Source organism: Akanthomyces muscarius, chromosome 1, assembly GCF_028009165.1.
Source record: "Akanthomyces muscarius strain Ve6 chromosome 1, whole genome shotgun sequence".
Classification (NCBI taxonomy): Eukaryota; Fungi; Ascomycota; class Sordariomycetes; order Hypocreales; family Cordycipitaceae; genus Akanthomyces; species Akanthomyces muscarius.
Genome location: NC_079241.1, coordinates 3,108,606 through 3,129,356, shown reverse-complemented (window position 1 = coordinate 3,129,356; position 20,751 = coordinate 3,108,606). Strand labels below are relative to the sequence as shown.

General features: G+C 53.0%; 9 protein-coding genes across 9 annotated transcripts; 4 read left to right on the top strand and 5 right to left on the bottom strand.

Annotated features, from left to right (window-relative positions):
• Positions 1 to 1,575: 1,575 nt before the first annotated feature.
• LMH87_006039 (uncharacterized protein) lies at positions 1,576 to 2,800 on the bottom strand (the record flags this gene model as incomplete). The annotated part of the gene is made up of 2 exons (XM_056203863.1): positions 1,576 to 2,317; positions 2,421 to 2,800. 2 exons carry the CDS (start codon positions 2,798 to 2,800, stop codon positions 1,576 to 1,578), a joined length of 1,122 nt encoding a protein of 373 aa, XP_056059277.1.
• A 651-nt stretch (positions 2,801 to 3,451) lies between these two features.
• On the bottom strand, positions 3,452 to 5,696 carry LMH87_006038 (uncharacterized protein; the record flags this gene model as incomplete). The annotated part of the gene is made up of 9 exons (XM_056203862.1): positions 3,452 to 3,582; positions 3,649 to 3,800; positions 3,855 to 4,205; positions 4,271 to 4,382; positions 4,450 to 4,701; positions 4,764 to 4,905; positions 4,961 to 5,248; positions 5,325 to 5,369; positions 5,442 to 5,696. The coding sequence occupies 9 exons, from the start codon at positions 5,694 to 5,696 to the stop codon at positions 3,452 to 3,454; spliced, it is 1,728 nt and encodes a 575-aa protein (XP_056059276.1).
• Positions 5,697 to 6,187: 491 nt separating this feature from the next.
• LMH87_006037 (uncharacterized protein) lies at positions 6,188 to 8,174 on the top strand (the record flags this gene model as incomplete). Its single annotated transcript, XM_056203861.1, has 6 exons — positions 6,188 to 6,375; positions 6,434 to 6,553; positions 6,633 to 6,698; positions 6,758 to 6,857; positions 6,933 to 7,574; positions 7,632 to 8,174. 6 exons carry the CDS (start codon positions 6,188 to 6,190, stop codon positions 8,172 to 8,174), a joined length of 1,659 nt encoding a protein of 552 aa, XP_056059275.1.
• Positions 8,175 to 8,930: 756 nt separating this feature from the next.
• Positions 8,931 to 10,127, top strand: LMH87_006036 (uncharacterized protein; the record flags this gene model as incomplete). The annotated part of the gene is made up of 1 exon (XM_056203860.1): positions 8,931 to 10,127. The coding sequence occupies one exon, from the start codon at positions 8,931 to 8,933 to the stop codon at positions 10,125 to 10,127; it is 1,197 nt and encodes a 398-aa protein (XP_056059274.1).
• Positions 10,128 to 10,301: 174 nt separating this feature from the next.
• LMH87_006035 (uncharacterized protein) lies at positions 10,302 to 12,533 on the bottom strand (the record flags this gene model as incomplete). Its single annotated transcript, XM_056203859.1, has 7 exons — positions 10,302 to 10,648; positions 10,724 to 11,292; positions 11,367 to 11,717; positions 11,770 to 11,910; positions 11,964 to 12,104; positions 12,211 to 12,426; positions 12,490 to 12,533. 7 exons carry the CDS (start codon positions 12,531 to 12,533, stop codon positions 10,302 to 10,304), a joined length of 1,809 nt encoding a protein of 602 aa, XP_056059273.1.
• A 77-nt stretch (positions 12,534 to 12,610) lies between these two features.
• LMH87_006034 (uncharacterized protein) lies at positions 12,611 to 12,961 on the bottom strand (the record flags this gene model as incomplete). The annotated part of the gene is made up of 3 exons (XM_056203858.1): positions 12,611 to 12,676; positions 12,729 to 12,813; positions 12,873 to 12,961. 3 exons carry the CDS (start codon positions 12,959 to 12,961, stop codon positions 12,611 to 12,613), a joined length of 240 nt encoding a protein of 79 aa, XP_056059272.1.
• Positions 12,962 to 14,047: 1,086 nt separating this feature from the next.
• Positions 14,048 to 14,641, top strand: LMH87_006033 (uncharacterized protein; the record flags this gene model as incomplete). Its single annotated transcript, XM_056203857.1, has 1 exon — positions 14,048 to 14,641. The coding sequence occupies one exon, from the start codon at positions 14,048 to 14,050 to the stop codon at positions 14,639 to 14,641; it is 594 nt and encodes a 197-aa protein (XP_056059271.1).
• Positions 14,642 to 15,054: 413 nt separating this feature from the next.
• LMH87_006032 (uncharacterized protein) lies at positions 15,055 to 16,634 on the bottom strand (the record flags this gene model as incomplete). Its single annotated transcript, XM_056203856.1, has 3 exons — positions 15,055 to 15,573; positions 15,627 to 15,821; positions 15,885 to 16,634. The coding sequence occupies 3 exons, from the start codon at positions 16,632 to 16,634 to the stop codon at positions 15,055 to 15,057; spliced, it is 1,464 nt and encodes a 487-aa protein (XP_056059270.1).
• A 789-nt stretch (positions 16,635 to 17,423) lies between these two features.
• Positions 17,424 to 20,038, top strand: LMH87_006031 (uncharacterized protein; the record flags this gene model as incomplete). Its single annotated transcript, XM_056203854.1, has 4 exons — positions 17,424 to 17,451; positions 17,510 to 17,653; positions 17,702 to 19,645; positions 19,701 to 20,038. 4 exons carry the CDS (start codon positions 17,424 to 17,426, stop codon positions 20,036 to 20,038), a joined length of 2,454 nt encoding a protein of 817 aa, XP_056059269.1.
• Positions 20,039 to 20,751: the final 713 nt, after the last annotated feature.

The window sequence follows — 20,751 nt, the reverse complement described above, 5'->3', positions numbered from 1 at the left end:
GCTGGCAGCCACCCGATGCACCGCTGCACCTAATCTTCTCTTCACCTGCCGGGCTCCAAGTGCCGTCACTACCTATGCAACCTAGTTTGCCGTCCGTTTGCTCCTTCTTCCTGGCCTCCTCGAACCTCGATACCTCAGTCTCGGGCCAGCATGCGCATCCATCCATCCATTGTCCAAACCATCAGCCACAAAAACTACAATGATCCAAGACTGCATCTATTACAAGAATCAAGAGAGAACCAGAGCAACACAACAGCCACGACCGCCGCAGTACCACGGTCCACAGCATGACATTGGGCCCCTACCCCTGACGTGCTGGTAATAACGTACTGGTATCCATCGGTCCAATCACAACCTATTGACTTGTAACCGCAGTCCATTATAAGTTAATTATAATCTGAGCACCACTCACACTTCACACTTCACACATCACCCTCACACCAGCACTGCCTCGTCACAGCAACACGCTCTAGTTCTGCATCACCATTCGGCGGCAACCTAATACCTACTATCATGTTCCAGCGTGGCCTGAAGAAGACAGGTCCAGTCACGAACGCAGCCGCACAGAGCCGTCAACAGAGACTTGGCCGCTCGACTTGAGCCCAGGCCTGCCCTGTTCTACGCTATCCGCCGCCATGACACCCTAATCAACGGTCGTCTCCCGTCGAGTCTCCATGGAGGAAGAACTAACTCGATAGCGCCCAACCCCTCTGGGTCTTGTGCTCGCTCCCGTGCCCGGACTAGATTGTGCTAAAAGAACATCGACGCACGACTGTACGGGACATATCTCCTGCCACTCGCTGCTCAGCACCCAGTAGCTAGCCAGTTGCCAGCCAGCGCGGCCTCCCGCACTGTCTCAGACATTAAAAACGCAAGCCACCAGTTGTCAGTGCACCACCACCATTGTGCCAAGCCAAAGACACGCAGACGGAAAAGAAAAAAGCTTGCTTCCACCGGCCATGACTCCCCGGGATTGCCCCAGTCTGCGTTGTCACACATATCGACAAGGGTGCTGTCAAGCCATATCGTCAGCTCACCACGGATCCCCGGATAGAGTACAGCAAGCCGCTGCCTATTGGAGATGGCTCCTTTGCATTGAAAAGAACATCTGATATTGCATAATGCCGTACAACTACAAGTGCCATCCACCTGTCAGCACTCTGACAAGTCGTGGAGCCGCCCCAGCGCCATCTCAAACGGACTGGCTGAGGCACGCTAACCAGACACACCACCACACATCAGACAAGCCAATTTGCCAAGTTTTACCTTTTGGCAAATCGGATTTTTTTTTGGCACTTGTGCTAGTACGTACTGGTAGTTGTGATGACCGTGGCGCGGGTACAATCTGCTAGTACGGGACAAGGCACTTTGGCAGGGCAAAGGCTGCACTTTCCGAGCCGTTCAACGCAGCCTGCCAGCAACCACAGCCTCTTACACGCTCGCGCCGCCACGATGCAGAAAGAGGAGCACACGGTAATAACCCTTAATAAACCATAATATACACAGCCTTCCTATACGTGCTGTAACTATTCCAATACGCAATGCAGAAAATCATGACATCAGCGCCGTGCTATGCTAAGGCTTCGTAGTCTCTTCTTCCGCTGCCCTGATGGCTTCCTCCAGCGCCGCCTCGTCATCCGACCCAATCTCCCCATCCACCTCGACGTTTTCCTTGCCCGTCGCAGCCTTCTTCTCCGGCTTGCTCGTTTCCGTCTTGGCCTCCACTTTGGCTTCTTCCGCCTTGGGCGCGCTCAGCGTCGAGTTGCCCGGGACCAGAGCCCAGTCAATCTCGCCCTCGGCGGCGCCGTACCGCGCCGTCAGCCAGTCGTTGGCCTTGCGGAAGTGGCCGCAGTCGAAGAAGCCGCGCGACGCGCTCAGCGGGCTCGGGTGCACGCTCTGCAGCACCAGGTGCTTTTGCTTGTCCACCTTCATCACGCGCTTGCCCGCGGGCGTGCCCCAGGCCATGAAGACGACGCCGCGCGCGCGCTTCTGCGCGACGAGGTCGATGACGCGCTGCGTGAGGCGCTCCCAGCCGCGGTTCGAGTGCGAGTTGGCCTCGTGCGCGCGCACCGTCAGGCACGTGTTGAGCATGAGCACGCCGCGGTCGGCCCACGGCGTCAGCAGGCCCGCGCTCTTGGCCGGCTTCTCGAACGACGGGTAGTCCTTGGCGAGCGCAATGTACATGTTGCGCAGCGAGGGCGGCGCGGGCGTCGGCGGCCGCACGGAAAAGGCCATGCCGTGCGCCTGGTTGACGTTGTGGTAGGGATCCTGGCCGACGATGACGACCTTGACGTTGTTGAAGGGCGTGTGTCGAGACCTGTTGCGCCGCAAAGAAAAGTTAGAGAAAAAACAAACCCCCAATCTGTTGAAGCCGTACGATGCATCGAAAGGAAAAGAAAAAAAAAGGCAAATGTTCTCACCATGAGTAGACGTCTTCCTTGGGAGGAAACCACTTCTTTCCGGCTGCCGTCTCTCTGTCCAGAAACTTCTTGAGGTCGAGAAACTCCTTTGTCGTAATGTCGTCCTTGAGCAAGCCCAGCCAGCTCTCGTGCATCGTATCAATCTCGAGCTTCAGCAGGCTCCTCTGCTCAGGCGTGAGGCTGGCTACCCACTTGTCCTTGTCGAATTTCGTCGTCGTCGTCGTCGTCGCTGCTGATGGGCTGCTGGTACCTGCAGCGGTCTGGCCTGGCTTGGGCGCGGCGCCAAAGAAGGAGGCAATGTTGCCGTTGGCTTTTGGCTTCTTGACCTCGGGCGACGAGGCTCCGGAGCCGCTGGCCTTGCGCTTGAGGCTCGACGACATGGCGTATGCTGAGGCGAGGACGAGGAGGCGGCGTGCCTGCAGCGTCGATGGTCGACAGAGTGGCAGTCGTGCAAACGCCGTGGCTGCGAGGTAGTGTAGAGATGATGGCGTTTTGTAGTATATTCGTGGTGAACGGCAAATGATGCTCTTGGTGAAAAATCTGTAGGGAGTCGGAAATTGGTCGAGAAGAGGAAGAATGCGAAGCGGGAAATGGGAACTGGACTTGTAACTTGGCAGCAGACCCTGCTTGGAGCTGAACGCGGTCTCCAATGATGCGACGCGAGCCCCGGTCTCCCATTTACGCGTGCCGTCTGAAAAAGCCACTCCAGCCGCTGTGGGGTGGCGCGCAGCAAGCTCAGCTGGGGGCAACCCCCGTCAACTCGGGAGCATGCAATGGCAGCCCTGCAGATGCAAGAACAAATTACCACGACTTGATTTCTCTTTGGCTGAGAGGAATACTTAGGATGGGTGCAGCGCTGGTCACGTATGCGCTCAGCGTTGAGAGACATTGAGCGGCGAGCAACATGGGCTCGCCCGCGCCAGACGCAGAACAAAGTGGCCAACAAAGACAGAGAAACGAAAGGCACCATAAAAAGCGGTTGAGTTTACAGGTTGATATTACAAAGCCAAACATTCGGCAACTGTCTAGTATTACTTCCTGGGGGATGACTCTTTGATTGCCGCGTCGCACATCTTTGTAACCTCCAACAAATACTCTTCGTTCAGTCGCCGCCCGACGAGCTGTACAGAAACAGGACACCCTGCCATGCTTTCTGGCGAATCTATGAACTTGCTGTCAGCGGGATGAAATATTCCGAGGAGCTGCGTGGATGGAATTAAAAACATACAATCCTGCCAGATTTTTGCCTCGAGCTCAGCACGGGCTTTGTACTCTGGCTTCGTGTCCTCGGTTGGGAGGACTTGCGTGACTGGAATAGTCGTCGCGCAGTAGTCGACAACATTCCACAAGCTGGTATAGTTGTCGTAAGAGAACTCGTACCTGTCAGTGTTGTCAGCGCGCTGCGTTCGTGAATTGGAGCACGGATTGACTTGCTTCTGCGACGCTGGCCACGGTGTCGTGGGCATCAGCAGTGCATCCATCTCCCGTGCCGTGTCTGTCTTGAGCTTGGTGTCTGCCCATGCCGTCAGCATGCGCTTGGAAAATGCCGTGCGCTTGGCCTGGGCTTCCCAAAGTTGAGAGACTGTGGCGCGGCCGTCGGCTGATTGTGGTGACCGTTCTCTGTCGCCATTTTGGGGTTGACTGCTTTTGTTTGCCATTTCCGCGAGCACCTCGTACCCTCTTGGCCATGGCTCTTGGGTCTGGTCGAGGATTTTGTTCAATGCATCGGCGGTGGCGGACCGGTACAGCGCAAACTTCAACCTGTCTGTATAAAGCGGATCGTCACTGGGTGGACTCGTTCAGCATTGGAAACGAAATAGCTGCACCAATATGGAATAGAGAAAGCTCACATGCGAAACTCAATAACTGTGTGGCCCGCCTTCTCCAGCGCTGCTTTTGTTACCAGTAGTGCTCGGGTCACAGGAGGAAGTGGCTTGACGATCCCATCGTCAAGTAGTAGACCTGTGTCATGTTAGTTTTAGACGTCTCTTCAACCGTCACACTGGCAAGCGGCCAATAGGACACACACCAAAGCACAGCTTCTCAGGCATCTGTACATTGCGCCATGGCATGTTTAAGCAGTCTGGATCTGCTCCAACCCAAGGCTCGCTTTGCATCACTGCCTTGCTCCATAGCTCCAAGCCCGTCACTGATGTCGACATTGGCCCCACAACATTTCGAACTGCCTCTTGTCCTTCGAGAGCGTCCCTCAACCCGTAGGTGGGAAACCGGCCAAAAGATGGCTTCAAGGAGTACAGGCCGCAGAATGCGGCCGGTATCCCTGGTGGTCGTTAGCGCATGGAAACTTGGCCATGGTGCGAAGATGGAGACGCATCAACTCACGGATAGAGCCGCCAACATCCGTGCCTACTCCCAGAGGAGATCCTCGCAAAGCCAATAAAGCGCTTTCCCCCCCCGAAGAGCCCCCGCTGGAGAGGTCACGATTGTACGGGTTGCTAGTGTAGCCGTACATGGCATTAAAAGTCTGCTCGGCCGTTAGGAGCCATCAGGTCTGTCTGTCTGCGAACACAGACACTCACCTCACCAGACATGAGCGCCATGGGCACATTCGTCTTGCAGAACAGAATCGCGCCGCTTTGTCGCATAATCTTGGTGACTTCGCTCTCCTCTGCCTCCGACGTCGGCTGACTGGCAAATGCAGTACACCCGATCGACGCATCCGTGCCGGCGACCTTGAAGCAGTCTTTGAGAGATACAGGTAGACCATGCAGTGGGCCTCGAAGTACGCCAGACGCTTCATACTCGGCATCTAGCTGTCTTGCAGTCTCTAGTGCAATGTCGAAGAATATTTCAGACAGGCAGTTGACCTGAATAGTGGTGTCAGCTAATAATGTCAAGAACCTCGACGGGCCGTCATCCAGAGCGTCCTCGGCGAAAGCGTACCAGTTGTTGCGAGATGGCAGCTCGTTTGCAGAACGCGAGAGTAACCTAAAACGTATCGTGTTAGCACGGCTGCGACTTTTTTCTGAACATGCCCTCTCCGTCACAATCCAGTCTGACCTCGTATGAGCTGTACTCCTGAGCAGCCAGCTTCTGCACCAACAACGGCGCATCGGTCTCTGTAATGTCTATTTCGCGGGACACAAGTATACCACTCTCCACGGGAACCCTTGTTACATTGAGTCGGCTTTTCGGGACTGAGCCAGCCTGCAGTCGCCATTCTGCAGGTATGGCCGCATCTCGTTGCGATCGCTTGTCCAGCGCTATCGCCTCCCAAGCCGGGAGTGGAGTATCTCTACAATCGCGACTATCCATTCCAGCTGACTGTATTTAGATTGTGAGTTTATGTGTAAGCTGAACAGAAAACTCGAAACAATTGACAAAGTGACGATGGATGCATTATCAGGCGCTTGGACCACAGTAGCCAACTAAATTGCCTGCCGGCCGACTGCGGAAGGAGTTATCTAGTTTCCTGCAAGGCTTGTTATTTTTACCCACACCGATAAACACCAATCTTCTCCGGTAAAGAGCCGAAGTTTTCCTAAAGACACTTCAACCACGGCAGACAGAGGAGTGCGGTTGTGGCTCACGGCTTCCCCGACGCCTGTCGGGTTCTCCCGATGCTGTTATCTGGGGGTGGGCCTGGACTCCAAAATGTGGAATAGACTACAATGGGGTGCTGGGAGTCAGAATCTGGGGAAACTTCAATATCAGATATAGTCTAGCCGTGTCGGAGGCAAAGAGATTGAAGTTGGCAAACAATTGCTCCCTTCTTATTTTCACTGATACTCACACCTGTTTCCCAAATGCCTACCTTGCCCAAGAAAACCCCGAGCGGGAGAGTCTCGAGCGTACACGAGGGTGACTCGTCGGATAAAGCCATGTCGGAGAACACTGAACAGCCGTCCAAGGGTGGCATCTTACAGGATGCTTTGCAGGGCACGGTTGGCCACGAACTCACATATTTCGAGCAGAAAGCAGCTCTTATCAACGAGTATGGCTGCCCGTCCTTGGGAAAAGAATTCACATGTTGACAACCCCCTTTTACTTAGTGAACTTGACAAATTTGGATTCGGTAAATACCAGAAATGTATCTGGTTACTGTGTGGCTTTGGATACTTCCTTGACTTGGCATGGGCGCAAGGCATTATTCTCATGGCCACGGCCATCTTGTAAGTTACAAAAAGAGCGAAAAATGCAGTGTCAGTCTGCTGTTTCCTGCAAACATATTTGCTGACACTTTTGCTTTAGCCAAGAAATGAATGTTCCTGCTGGAAGGCAAGGTCTCATGTTCAGCTGCGGCAATGCTGGGCTTGCGTAGGCAACATCTTTTGCGTCGTTTCACTTGTGCCGGAAATTTGACTGACCAAACTTAGTGTCGGCGCCTTTGCATTTGGCATCATCACCGACACCATCGGTCGCAAATGGGCTTTCAATATCACCTGTCTCATCACATCCGTCTTTGGCATGCTTCTGGTACGTTTAAGAGTCGACTTTCCTGCCTTCAATTCAGACAAGAAAGCAGCAGCGTGCTAAAATTTCGCCACCTAGGCCGCTGCCAAGTACAACTATGGTGCTATCTGCGGCATCTACTTTCTCGCATGTGTCGGGCTCGGCGGCAATATTCCCATTGACGCCACGATTGCCTTGGAGTTTATGCCCCCCAGCAAAAGATACCTCGTCTCCCTGCTGAGCATGTTCCAGCCGATTGGCGTTGTCATTGCTTCCGTCATAGCGTATGGTACCGCTGCCAAATACCGATGCGACGCAAAGCTGCCAGCCTGCAATGCCGTCGGTGCTGGTGAAGCTTGCTGCACCGTGTCAAGCAACATGGGCTGGAGATACCTGGTCATTATCATCGGTGCCATGACGCTCTCCATCTTTTTTGCTCGTTACCTTCTGTTTCGATTCTATGAGTCGCCAAAGTTTCTTGTCGCCAAGGGCCGTGAGCAGGACGCCATCAACGTCCTCCACAAGATTGCCAAGTTCAACGGCGCCCCCGTTCCAACGTTGACGATTGAGGACTTTCGTGACATTGATCGTTCTATGGGTGTTGATCCAGCAGACAAGGCAGCTGATTCAAATGCTAAGGGAGTCATCGTCCGCACGGTGAAGAGCCTCGGGTTTCTTCGCGGTCTCTTTTCTACCAAGCTTGGGTCGTTCACATTTATTCTTCTTGGACTTGCTTACATGGTATGTGATTCTGCTTCTGCTATCTGGTTTTTTGGTGCGCCGTGCTGACCAATGTAGGGTAATTACTGGTCATTCAATCTGGCCGGCGCTTTCCTACCTATCATTCTTCTCCGCAACCACGTCGACGATGGCGCCAACAGCGTCTCGGATACCTACCGCGAGTACGTGTATATTTACTTGCCTGGCATTCTGGGAGCAGTAATTGCTCTCTTTTCCGTCCAAATGCCGCTCCTTGGAAGAAAGTGGTCGCTTGTCATTTCCGCAACCTTGCAGGGTGTCGCCATGGCCATGTACACCCAGGTCAAAAACACACCAGGGTACGTCGGCCTCAATGCCTTTGAGTACATCATGCAAACATATTTCAACTCCGTACTATACGCCTCAGCCCCGGAACTTTTCGACACCACATATCGCGCTAGTGCTAGCGGTATGCTTTCTTGTTTGGGTCGCATCGCGGGTATTGTAGCGCCTATTGCTGGCCAAAAGTATATTGCCGAGGGAACATCTGGGGTCCTCTGGCTCGGCGCAGGCGGTATCTGGTTTTCAGCTATTCTCATGGTCTTCTTGCCCATTGAGATGAGAGATAGACAGATGTACTAGGTGTAAAGCGGGACTTTTCGGACGAGAATATTAGCAATGGAAAGATCTTATTGTCTCCTACCAAGTAACCTAAGTGAACAAGAACGGAAACCAGAAATTCATCTTTACTAAGGTGCCATGAAGATATTGTGGCCTGTTCTAGTGGCTTACAATGACCACAATAGTGTCTCGCATTCTCTTATCGACATAGCTCTCTTACAACTTCATACTCCATCGCCAAAGCGCGAGCTTCGCTACCGGCTGAATCAGAATTTGTCTCATCGTGAACACTAGCTTCTGAAATTGAAGGCATATCTACTCATTCTACTTCCAGAGTATTTTCAGGATTTTGCGGCATAGAAAATACGCAGGGTCCGATACTCGCAGCAGGATTGCCTGCCCCATCCTGCGCCAGTCGGCCCCATCGGTAGAACCCGTTACAGCCTCCGGCTTGCCGACCCGTCAAGTAGAAGATACCGCGCCGGCCTATGCAATTTCTAATCCACACATGCATTTATCTTCCCCGCATTTGGGTACTGTGCCTAGCTCCCAGGACCCTGTAACGGTCGGCGCCGATAGTAGGCAACCACACACTCCACAGCCCAGCCGGCGCCGGATGACATACAGGGCCCGGTAAGTCGGAGTTGACTGCCATAGTCCATATCCTAATAAGGCCGACGTCGCTGCCCGGGAATATTGTGAAGTTCCAAACTCTCCTGTCATAGACACATTCTTCACTATTCTGATCAACTCGTCAATATGCCAACCACAACCAACATGGATAGCCTATCGCTCGCCATGCAGAAGAACTCTCTTAAAAATGGAGATCACCATGCCGATGAGCAGACATCCATCAATGGCGCAGCTGACGATAGTCCGAGCAGCGCCGTGCTCCAGGTCGAGCGCAATGACTATGCTGAAGTCGCGCCTTCAAACCGACAGCGAGCCCAGTCCATGGAGGGCTTCGACGATTGCTACACAGACATTGTTGACTACATTGTCCGATGCACCCACAAAATCTGGGATGAGCGCGACATTGGCCTGATCTATACCCATTACACGCATAACTGCATTCTCTACGGCACAATGGGCACCATTTACGACCGTGAAACAATTGTGCGAGATACCATTCAGCGACTGGTATCGTTTCCCGAACGGCGTGGCATGGCCACCCAGGTTCTCTGGAGCGGAAACGACAAGGAGGGGTTCTATACTTCGCATCTTGTCACTGGGCATGGGCGACACACACAACACGGGCACTTTGGCCCTCCTACTGGTCGGACTTTTACATCCCGCACCATCGCCGACTGCATGATCTACAAGAACAAGATCTATCGTGAGTGGGTTGTCGCCGACAACATGGCCATTGTCAAGCAGCTCGGCCTTGATGCCCACGCCCTGGCCTACGACACGGCCAAGGCCCTGTTTGACAGGAATCTCGAGGCTGTCGACATTGGCGAGAACCGCCGCATCATCGGCCAGCAGCTCCCCGGAGACGAGGGCGACACGTCCATTGCCAACAACGAAATCGAGGCGGAGACTCTGTCATGGCTGTACGAAGTCTGGAACAAGCGCATGTTTGGCCGCATCAACAAGGTCTATGCGCAAAACGCGCAATACCACGGCCCCAAGATGGTCGAGCTGTACGGCCCCGCCGCCGTTCTTCACCAGCACCTTGCTCTTCTCGGCTCGATACCCGACGGTGTCTACACGCCGCAGCATATCTGCTCCAATCCCTGTGACGAAGGCGGCGTCAAGGTTGCTGTGCGTTGGATCATCGAGGGCCACCTACTCGGCCATGGTATTTTGACGGAGCTCGGCAAGCCCAAGGGCCAGAGGCTGCAGGTCATGGGCATGACGCACTACCACTACAAAAATGGCAAGATTGTCGATGAGTGGAACGTCTACGATGAGCTGTCCCTGCTTATGCAGATCAAGCTGGCGCAACTGGTTGAGGACAAAAAGGGGAAATGAGTCGGTGACTGAAGAGGTATCCTGGTTGTAGGGAAGGCTGAAGATAGCTGTCTTATTGAGTTGAATTAGGTAAATACTTTTTCCTTAATATGAAACGCTTCCTCGCGATAACTTCCTCGCGATAACTTCCTCGCGATAATTTCCTTCTCCAAAATTGCAAAACTGCCCTCGTTTTTAAGGAGCAAAGTCCGGCAATTGCCAATTGATGGGTTCCAAGCCCGCCTGCTGCCATAGTTCCCACAAATCTTCTCCGATAGTGTTTTGTAACTGCTCTGACATGTCGACGTCTGCCGTCATTGCACTTGAATCAGAATTAATCCCTTGTGCCTGAGTGCTGTCGGTCAAAATTAGATCTGCCATGCCGCGCAGCAGCGGAACATATCGGCGAGCGAGATGCCCCTCTGGCGGACTGGATGCCTCCAGGGTGCGAGCAGCAAGATCAACCAGACGATAGAGCAACGAGCTCGATCGCTCTTGAACTAATGGATTTTCTGAATGCTGAGAATTTGATTGAAGATTTACTATGCAAAGAGGCGTGTTAGTGTACTGTTTTCTCAAGCTGCTGCTTTGGAGGTGATGCGAATGAGTACACTTACAGTCGACAAAGTTCCTTAGCCAGCTGTTGACAAGAAAGAAGGAAGCATATGATATTACGACGTAGTAGTGGTCGATGGCAAAGGACATGAGGTTGACGATGCCCGAATCAGGTTCTAATCGCGCAAGGCTGATGAATGAATCTATGGTCTCGGAAGAGGGCGGCATCGACAGGTGAATCAGAATCTGGCTAGCCCAATCAATCGCCCACATGAGTGCTTTGCCCTTCCTTTGACCCTGGTCGATGTTGTCGAGGAAGGCGCAGGTATAAGATAGTCGGTACCACCGGAGCGAGGTGAATGGGAAGTGCTGACTCATGGTATCCGTTGACTGGTTGCTCTGATTAGACGTGAATTGTTTCTCGACTATTTGGACGTCTCTGTCAAATGCCTCAACGCTTTCAATCGTTGTCGGCCGACAATTGGTAAAGTGAGCGCCGTATGCAACTTGAAATAGAGATGCAAGGCGCATATCGGTGGATTGCACGAATCGACAGTGAAGAAAACTTGCGATGGCACCGTTCATGGATTCGGGGTTGAGATGGGAGGGACGTCGAGCCGACAGAGCAAGGCTGTACGACATTAGCATCAACCTGGTGAACCAAAAATCATGTTAAAAGTGTTGAAGGCCTGTCGCGGAACTTACTAATGATCACTCTCCATGAGATACAGCATGGTTCGATATTTGCGCGCGTCCATTCTCGTCACTGTTTCCGGACACTGAAAACTCACGTGGCAGTTTCTGTCTAATGCAAGAGATGTTGCCCATCGGATAGCTAAGCCAAGGCAATGCCAAGCGCCCGCTTCTGAGAACCGAGATTGATATCGTTTCTTGTCAGCGGAAACATCCATAGGCATCCAGTGTGCGCACAGCATGAGGGCTTGAACAGTCTCAAGCTTATGATCTTCTTGCCTTGGACGTAGAGTCACGCGCATCATCTCAGCGTCGAGTAAGCGAACTATTTCGGTGTACCGAGGATGAAGCCAGCATGACGACCTGGCCATTGTAAGCTATTGTGGGACGAGGAAGCTGTTCAAATGGTACTTACTGTGACGAAGCACCCCAGAATCGAGCGCCAATAGAAAGAATAGCAAGAAAGAGTAAAGTGCTACTCGATCTAACACGATCCGGGTCGGAATCCAGTTCCACATCCAGGAAAGGCGCATTTGGGTGGCCATGGGTAAAGAACCTATGTCGATGAGCTGCGTTACTTGACATCGGAAAGCAATGAGCACCACTCACAGCTTCAGCATAACATAAGCTTCTCCTTGAGTCAGTACTGGCCGCGATATAGGGTCGTGTACTTCAGTCTCTACAGGATCGTCCATGGGGAAATTGTTCAGTGTCTTTAGCGGCCCATCGGTCATTGCGGCACCCGGGGAGCTGAAGAAACACTTATTGTCAGCAACAGGACTTTGAGAGACGCAAAAATGGAAGAAAATAAATATGCTAGAGCAAATGTAAGTTCCAAGACCAATACTGCACTTACGAAATTAGTGGAGGAGATGGGTAATGCTGTTGGTGTTGCTGGGATGATCCAGGCTCTGTAGGAAGCTGCAAATTTGTCCGAAGTTGAGATGACGAGGGACTGGAGAAATTAGAGTGATGGCTGTTAGTAGTGTTGGAGTCGTGATTATTCCTTGTGACTGTGCCGCCGTTGTTTCCTCCCTGTGCTGAGACCAATCGTCTCTCAAGATCGGCAATCCTACCACATGCGGTCAGTTAAGAGCCAGCTCAATTGAACCACACCGGACCAGACGAGCCACACCTTTCTGTCAAAGACTGAAGTTGCCTTGGAAGTTCATTATGCATGGGTAAAGATTCTCCGACTCTAGATGCAGGAAGCGACGTAGCACTGTCGCCTTCTTCCAGGACTGACAAGGCCGGAATCAGGGCAGCAGAGGACGAAGAGACAGCGAAGTTCCCAATCGCAGACCTTTCCGCGCCCGCCGTCTCTGATGTAGGTGAGTTCATGCGCAGGTACGGATTGTGCCGCAGGTCCATCACCTCATCTTGAAAGCTGCACTTGACTCGGCGTGTGGTACACGGCCGGCACTTGATGTCGTGCGTGAACCCGCCACACTTTTGCTTTCTATCATGCCGCGTGAGTGTCGTGTATGGTTGGCTTCTACTCTCGGTGAAGCTGCTCACCTGTGCCGGCATTGTGCACAAGCGTGACCCGTTCGACCGGCTGGTAGGGGTCCCAAGCCGGCGCCCGCCGGTTGCACAGGCATCTCCATCCGCGGAAGTGGTACTGGTATCGAGTTTTCAGGCGACAAAATCTGATAATTCTGTCGCGAGACCTGGTCCGAAGCGTCACAGCCGTTTTTTTGACAGAGATTGCATGATCTGGCAGCCGCGTAACATTAGCTGGAGAGCTGGACTACTGTATCAGAGCCAAAGCGCCACAGTCCCCCGGATTCTCCACCCCCAATGTCTGTAATGCCGTTTCTCGGAGGGAAAACTCAATCATCACCATGGTAGCTGTGCCTACTTTTTGACACGAAAATCAAGCTTATTCTCCCACATGGCAATATTAGTGCGCTGGTAAAGATGACTCTCCTTATGTTGAAGTTTCCCCTGGGTAGAGCAATGATGAACTGCGAAAGAGAACCATTATACGAAGCTAATGCAGCCCTAACTTAATTAGCTCAGTGTTTCTCTCCTTGCTACATCATTGCTTGCTACCGAGCAAAGCAGAACCGCACTTGATACCACCAAGCCAACAATTTGCTTCGCCAATGGAAGCTGGGAGCTTGCTACAACTACGAGGTCAGCTGTGCATCTACAGACCATCACGCACCTACCGTAAAGATAACGGACTTACTGGTAGGCTTATAGACTATCTGTCTGCCCGATACCGCAGCTAGTCTCCCGGCGCACTTCGTTGCATGGTTATCACGCACCAACACTGACCAATCCTGTGTCCACTAATTATCCATCATGACCCCCAAACTCGGTTGCCTAGCCCGACCTCTGTAATGCGGGGTGCAGCAAGCTGCATAATGTCCCCAACAATGTTTCGGAGAAGCCGACGCCATCCCGACGCCCTCCCGACGCCCGACGGACGGACAGAGGACCGCTCGGCTTCGAGATGGACGCTACCGACTCTAGGCCACTGTAACGGGTCTATTCAATGATGCACTTCGGCTTCGCAAGTTTCGGCGAGTGGCAAAATCGACTTGGAAACGACTTAATAAACTACATTTAGGCAAAGTGAGCGACAAGAACATCTCGGTCGCTATCCCGTACTCAATCACCATCAAAGCGCAACCCTGTACAACACCATTAGTCTCAGCTAAGCGGCTACAACTACGACTCTCACCATGACACCTGCACGCTCAGACAAGACGGCCGTCTCTGATCCATCAGCGGACCCTGAAGTGTCCAAAAAGTCACAGACTTATGACCAGGCCGCCGTTCCTTACCGAGGAGCTCCTCTTCCCAATGTCCTCGATGATCTTGTCCAGCCCGGCATCATGGACCTAGAGTGCGATGAGCGTCTCTGGGTGCCTCAAAGTCCCGGTGTTTGGTTCCGACCGCTGTGTTTCAGCGTCTCTCAGGGCTACTTTGTCAATATTCTACGTGTGCGAAAGTCGGGCATTCTGTCCAGACATCGTCATGCCGGCCCTGTCCATGCCGTCGTTCTCCGCGGACGCTGGCACTATCTCGAGCATCCCTGGTGGGCCACCGAGGGCGGCTATGCCTTCGAGCCCCCGGGTGATATTCACACTCTTCACGTTCCCGACGACGTCAAGGAGATGGCAACGCTGTTCCATGTCACCGGGGCTTACATCTATGTGGACCCTGATGGCAATCCTGTCGGCGTCGAGGATGTTTTTAGCAAGTTGCAGCTGGCGAGGAAGCATTATGAGGAGGTCGGTCTAGGGGCTGACTATGCGAATCAGTTTGTAAGATAAAAATTACTAGGTTAGAAGCTGGAGTTAGTGAAGCAGAAAATGTATAGCTGATCCTTCCTACGAATTGAGGAGGTGATTGTGAAGAAGGGTTATTGGTAATCTCTTTTACTCTTACAAATACACATTGAATTGAGTGATGGTTTGAAGCTGTTGGTGTAGAAATGCGGGACTGAATCCCATCGGGGATGATCAGCGGTGATCATCAAGTGAGTTAATGGGTCAACGGGCAATGTTAACTTGACAAACATCTACGCAGTGACATCTGCCGCGTGCGTGTCTAGTCTTATGCATCGTCGCGCACAGTGTAATGTCAAAACAAGACGAGCTCACGGTACTTCGATTGGTCCGAACTAACTTGTATCATATAGAGTTACTCTCTTATACTACTGTATCAGGTTCCTTGTCCCTCGTGTTCAATGTGTGTGTCCATTTACACCGTTGACATGGCCATTGGCCATGGCGGAAGGCAAAGGCGCGGCAACTTTGGCATCTGACCTGGTGCTTCCCGTAACCCAAGAAGCCATTTCTTTGGTCACGTCCTGTATCGCCTCAACAAGCAGTCTAACAATGTCGCGCAACTCCTCCTCAGAAACAATGTAAGGAGGGCAGATCATGATGTGGTCCACGTATACCTCGCCCGTCACACCCAGGTTTCCGAGGATATTCAGGCCTAGTTCCAAGGCGCGATTGACGACGCGGTCACAGAACTTGGCTTCTCGGGGAGGTGGTATGCGGCTAGGCCCGTGCATCATGAATTCCACGGACCAGAAGAGACCGCGACCTCGGATATCACCAACAAGAGGAAGAGGGCCGACTTCGCGCCGCAGCAAATTTCCAAGGACATCTCCCATGGACGCGACTTTTACAATCAGGTTTTCTTTCTCGATGACCTTTTGGACACATAGTGCCGCTGCGCAGGCTGCAGGATGTGCCTGTTCGAGAATCGTCAGTTGACAATGATCGCAGTGATCCGGAGGGTGCTCACCTGGAATGTGTGTCCGTGAGCAAGAACGCCAGACCCTTTGGCCAGTGTGTCAAATATAGTCTGATGTAGCAGTACTGCAGAAAGGGGAATAAAACCGCCACCAAGCGCCTTTCCGATGGTCTGAATGTCGGGTCCGCGGATTCCCTCCTGCTCCCAAGCATGCATGGTGCCGGTCTTGCCCATGCCGCACATAATCTACAAAATGTTAGATATACGCTCCTCTTCGTACAGATGGGATCGCCCGTCGTCTCAACTTACCTCGTCTAGGATGAGTAGAATGTCGTATTTGTCGCAGAGTGCCCGAACCGCTTTGAAGTAACCCTCGGTAGGTGTCGCACAGCCCAGAGTGGTGCCGCTCACGGTTTCTGCAATAAATGCAGCCACATTCTTCGGCCCCAGCTCAAGGATCTGAGCCTCTAGCTGATCGGACAAGCGCTTCACATACATCTCATCGGATTCGCCCTGGCGCTTGAAACGGTAGGCGAAGCAAGGGTCCACGAAGCGCACATTGGTCGACATCCAATCGCTATACAGAGCTCTTCGAGAGTCATGGCCCGACACACACAGCGCACCGATGGTGTTGCCATGGTAGCTCTGCTTGCGAGCAATCACAAAGCGCTTCTGCGGCTGGCCCGCTTCGCGCCAGTACTGAAACGCAAGCTTCAGAGCAGCGTCTGTTGCTTCACTGCCCGAGTTGACAAATATGGCCTTGGACAGGCCGCCAGGACGATCGCGGAGAAGATGACTCGCGAGGTCCTCTGTCGCCGTGGACGTGAAACGTGAACCAGAGTAAACATAAGGCACCTCTGTAAGCTGTTTGGCCACGACTTGGGCAACATCAGGCCGCGAATGACCTAGACAAGAGACTGATGGTCCAGCTGAGGCATCCAATATTTCTTGACCCGATTCAAGAACCAGGCGGATGCCTTTGGTGCCAACAACACGCTCTGGGTTGGCCGCAAAGGTGCGGTGGAGGATGTGGGAGTTGGCCACGAAAGGGTGAGCCATTGCGATGATGTCAAGTCTTGCAAAAGATTGGCGTATCTGTCATGCTTCATATCGGCAGAAGTGCAAGACGATAATAAATGCACATGTTATCGTCGTATGAGTGTATGATGACTTGGTTGCCGGTGTTAGTTCATCGGGAGAACCCGACGCGGCCGATCAGCGACAGACAGGTCTCCACCACATCCGCCGAGGGCTGCTTTCGGGGCTGTTCCGTGACCGAGCCGGCGGCCAAACCGGAATATGTGGTACTAAGGTGAGAAGAGCATGATTTTGCGGCTATGCGACGTGAGCCCTGCTCCCATTTACGTGTTGTACGGATGACAGAGCACAGTGGGTGCTGGCCGCTGTGGAGAGCGCCGGGGGAGTTAAGCTAGGGCTCCTGGTATTGGTAGCATGTCACTGGTTCATGCTGGATGATCGACTGTTGGTGTGAGATGACGGTCAAGCAAGAAAAAAAAAAGGATGAACAATCAAAACCATCCCTTTTAGAACTGTCATGCATAAATTTGCAAATATGCACTACATGTGAAAAGTACGGACCGGAGTCGGAGACCGCCCTGGCAGTGATTGCTGCTGAGGACCGTTGCTTAGTCACCACAATGACTTGCCGGCAATCAGCTACGTAGCTGGCGCTCAAGTGGACAGCTTGTAATAACGGCCAGTGTCATCTACTGTCTTGAGCTGTCAATTATCCCACCTCGCCCCTCATATTGACACACGGGCACTGCGTGCGGAATCGCCATGCACTTTGCCGTCTACAAGATCTGTGTTTTATAAAGATAGCCGAGTATGAAAAGCTCGGCTGTGTGCTCGCTCCGTAAGTCGATGGCTCGGCTACCACGACCTCGGAGGCCCTGTTACTGACAGCATTTCAGTGCTTTGGCAGGCCGCCATTGGCGCTACATACACCGCGCAGAAGCCTTTGAAGAACAAACCGACCGTTGCGAAAGTTGGAGATGCAGGTGGACCGACCACCGATCTGGCTTCCGGTGCAGGCCAACCGGTTGTCAAACAACAAGGTACGATGCTCGAACAGCACCTCTACATCATGTACTAATTCAGCACAGGTGCCGACCTAGTCGATGTTGCCTTGTCAGAGCTTCGAAAAGTGCCGTTAGCGACCCGAAAGAAACACAAAATGGCATCGGGCCTGCTCAGCTTCACCGCGCGATACCTCCTCAAAGTCCTGCCGACCATGCCGGTAACCGGCCCGACACAAAAGCAGGCTTCGACCGTGAGCGGACCCGTCGCCGTCGCAAAGGGCCACCTCGAGAGCGCTGCGGCGAAGAATAACTCGGACGCGCTATACCTGCTTGCAGAGTTGAACTTCTTCGGGTACCACAACTACCCTCGAGACCTGAAAGTCGCCTTTGACTACTACCAACAGCTGGCCGCGCACAACGGAAACAAGACTGCGCAATACATGTTGGGACTTTTTTATTCATCCGGCCTTGGAAATGCCGTGCCGCAAGATCAAGCAAAGGCGCTCTTGTATTATACACTCGCCGCCAAGCGCGGAGACCCGAAAGCGTTGATGGCGATCGCATATCGCCACCAAAGTGGTGTTGGCACGCTCAAGAGTTGCGAGACTGCTATCGGATACTATAAACAAGTGGCTGACAAGGCCATCGACTGGTATAGGGACGCCCCTCCTGGAGGCCAGTCCTGGATTCAGGAATCATGGCGCATATCGGATGACGATGGTGGCATCTATGGCGAAGGAGCCAGTGCTTCGAGTGCGGGACTGAATGCACTGAAACGCAATCTGCACTCCAATGACAATGCAGATATAAGCGACGTCATCGAGTATCTGGACCTTATGTCACAAAAGAGCGATTCAAAGGCCTCCTTTAACCTTGGCCGACTCTACTACGAGGGACAGCGCGGCCTGGAGAAGGATTTCGAGAGTGCTTTGAAGTATTTCTTCTTGGCAGCGTCAAGATACTGGAAACGCGATGGGCGTGCTACAGACGGCAACAAAAACGGCGCTGACAAGACAGCCGCCGAGGCAGCTGGCTTCATCGGGAGAATGTACCTGCGTGGAGATGGCGTCGCGCAAAATTTCGACAAGGCCAAGGCGTGGTTTGAGCGTGGCAAATCGCACGGCGACGCCCAGTCACAATGGGGATTGGGCATGATGCTGTTGAATGGCCTCGGTATCCGACGAAACATCAAACTCGCGACGGAGCTGCTGCGAACCTCAGCCGATCAAGACTTTGCCCCGGCTCAAGTACAGATGGGTCGCTTGTTCCTTGACCAAGGTAACCCCGAGGACGTCAAGACGGCCAACTACCTCTTCGAGCTTGCTGCCCGGTATGCCAATATCGAGGCCTTGTATTATCTGGCAGAAATGACCAATCATGCCGTCGGCCGTGAACGATCATGCCAGCTCGCCCTCACCTACTACAAGGCTGTCGCCGAGCGTGCCGAGCCGCTGGTCTCGCAGTGGTCGCAAGCCAACCTGGCGTACGAATTGGGGAACCACGACTTGGCCTTCCTGCAGTACCTCATGGCTGCTGAACAAGGCTTTGAAAAGGCCCAAACAAATGTAGCCTACATGCTTGATGGCAAATTTGGCAAGATGTCCTTGGTCGAGCTGCTCATCGGCCGCCAGGAGAACAAGGTCAGCCCAATGGCGAACGCCAATCTCGCCCTCATCGAGTGGACCAGATCGTCTCGACAGTCCAACGTGGATTCACTGGTGAAAATGGGTGACTATTACTTTTACGGCATCGGCGTCGAGAAGGATCTCGCCAAGGCGGTGCAGTGCTATTCTGGCGCGTCCGATTACCAGCAAAGCGCACAGGCCCTGTTCAACCTGGGTTGGATGCATGAGAATGGCGTGGGCTTGACCCAAGATTTCCACCTGGCCAAGCGATACTATGATCATGCTCTGGTAATTAACACCGAGGCATACCTCCCTGTCACGTTGAGTCTTTTGAAGCTTCGCATACGTAGTGCATGGAACACCTTTACGCATGGTCCGATCCACTCTATCCAGGACGAGCCGAGTAAGTAATTACACCGCCAAGATGGAAAATCGCGGTAGACTAACAAATGCCGCAGAGAAGAAGAAGGACTGGTCCCTCTCCGAGTGGATCAACAACTTCATCGAGGGAGACTTGATATACGAGGACGACTATTACGAGGACTATTACGATGCCAACACGATTGAAGGCGGGGAGTTCCTTGACGATTCCAACGTGCTGGAGAGCCTGTTGATTATCGGCGTCACGATCGCCCTCGTCGGTCTAGTGTGGTGGCGGCAGCGGATACAGCTGCAGCGGGCCGAGGCCGAGGAGAGACGCCGGCGCGAGCAAGGTCTCCCGCCGGCTGCGCCAATGATGGACCCGGACCTGATGGGCAGATTCCCGGGCTGGGCTGCTGGTGGCATGGGATTCTGAGACTTGTTGGCGAGAATAGACGCGCGATGAGTGACCATGGCCTAGATGTATATAATGAAGATGGCGTTGAATGGGGCAATAGCAACTGTACATGTTTAGGAACCGAAAAAAAGACAGCACCACGAATTTCTCGATAGCGGCACTGGCTGAACATGTGAGGCTCGTGGCTTGCATGCTGTCAGAGCGTGGGAGCATGAGCTTTGTTTGAGTAGGGTGTATTGACTCAGGACAGTCCCATTGAATCAACGTTCGGGGTACTACGGAAGGCAGGTTTGTGGTGTATGAAACTACACTGAACGGGCCCATTAAGGATCTACAGCAGTTAAGCAGCATTTACCGACCTGAGATTCACTGCTTTGGGGGCGCATGGACATAACACCGGCAGAGACGGCATAGACGCAACGCACACTCCACCGATGTTTGCAATGCAGCTGATGCGGCGAACCTCGGTGGTCAAGGGATATAATCCCCGTCAACCAGTTGTGTTAATCACTGATATACGTGGAAGAGGCTCGGATATGGTAGCGTCTCGTTCCGGGCGGAGATCTAGGGGACGATGCTGCCAATGGCGTTTAGCAAGAGAGGCATGGTTTCGTATGGACCTGAAGGCGCATCCATGCATGCAACATGCTACTGGCGCGGAGGGTTGGGGCATGGTTCATTGCGTGAAGCTCGATTTTGATGTTGACGCACATGCTGGATATTCTTTTGCT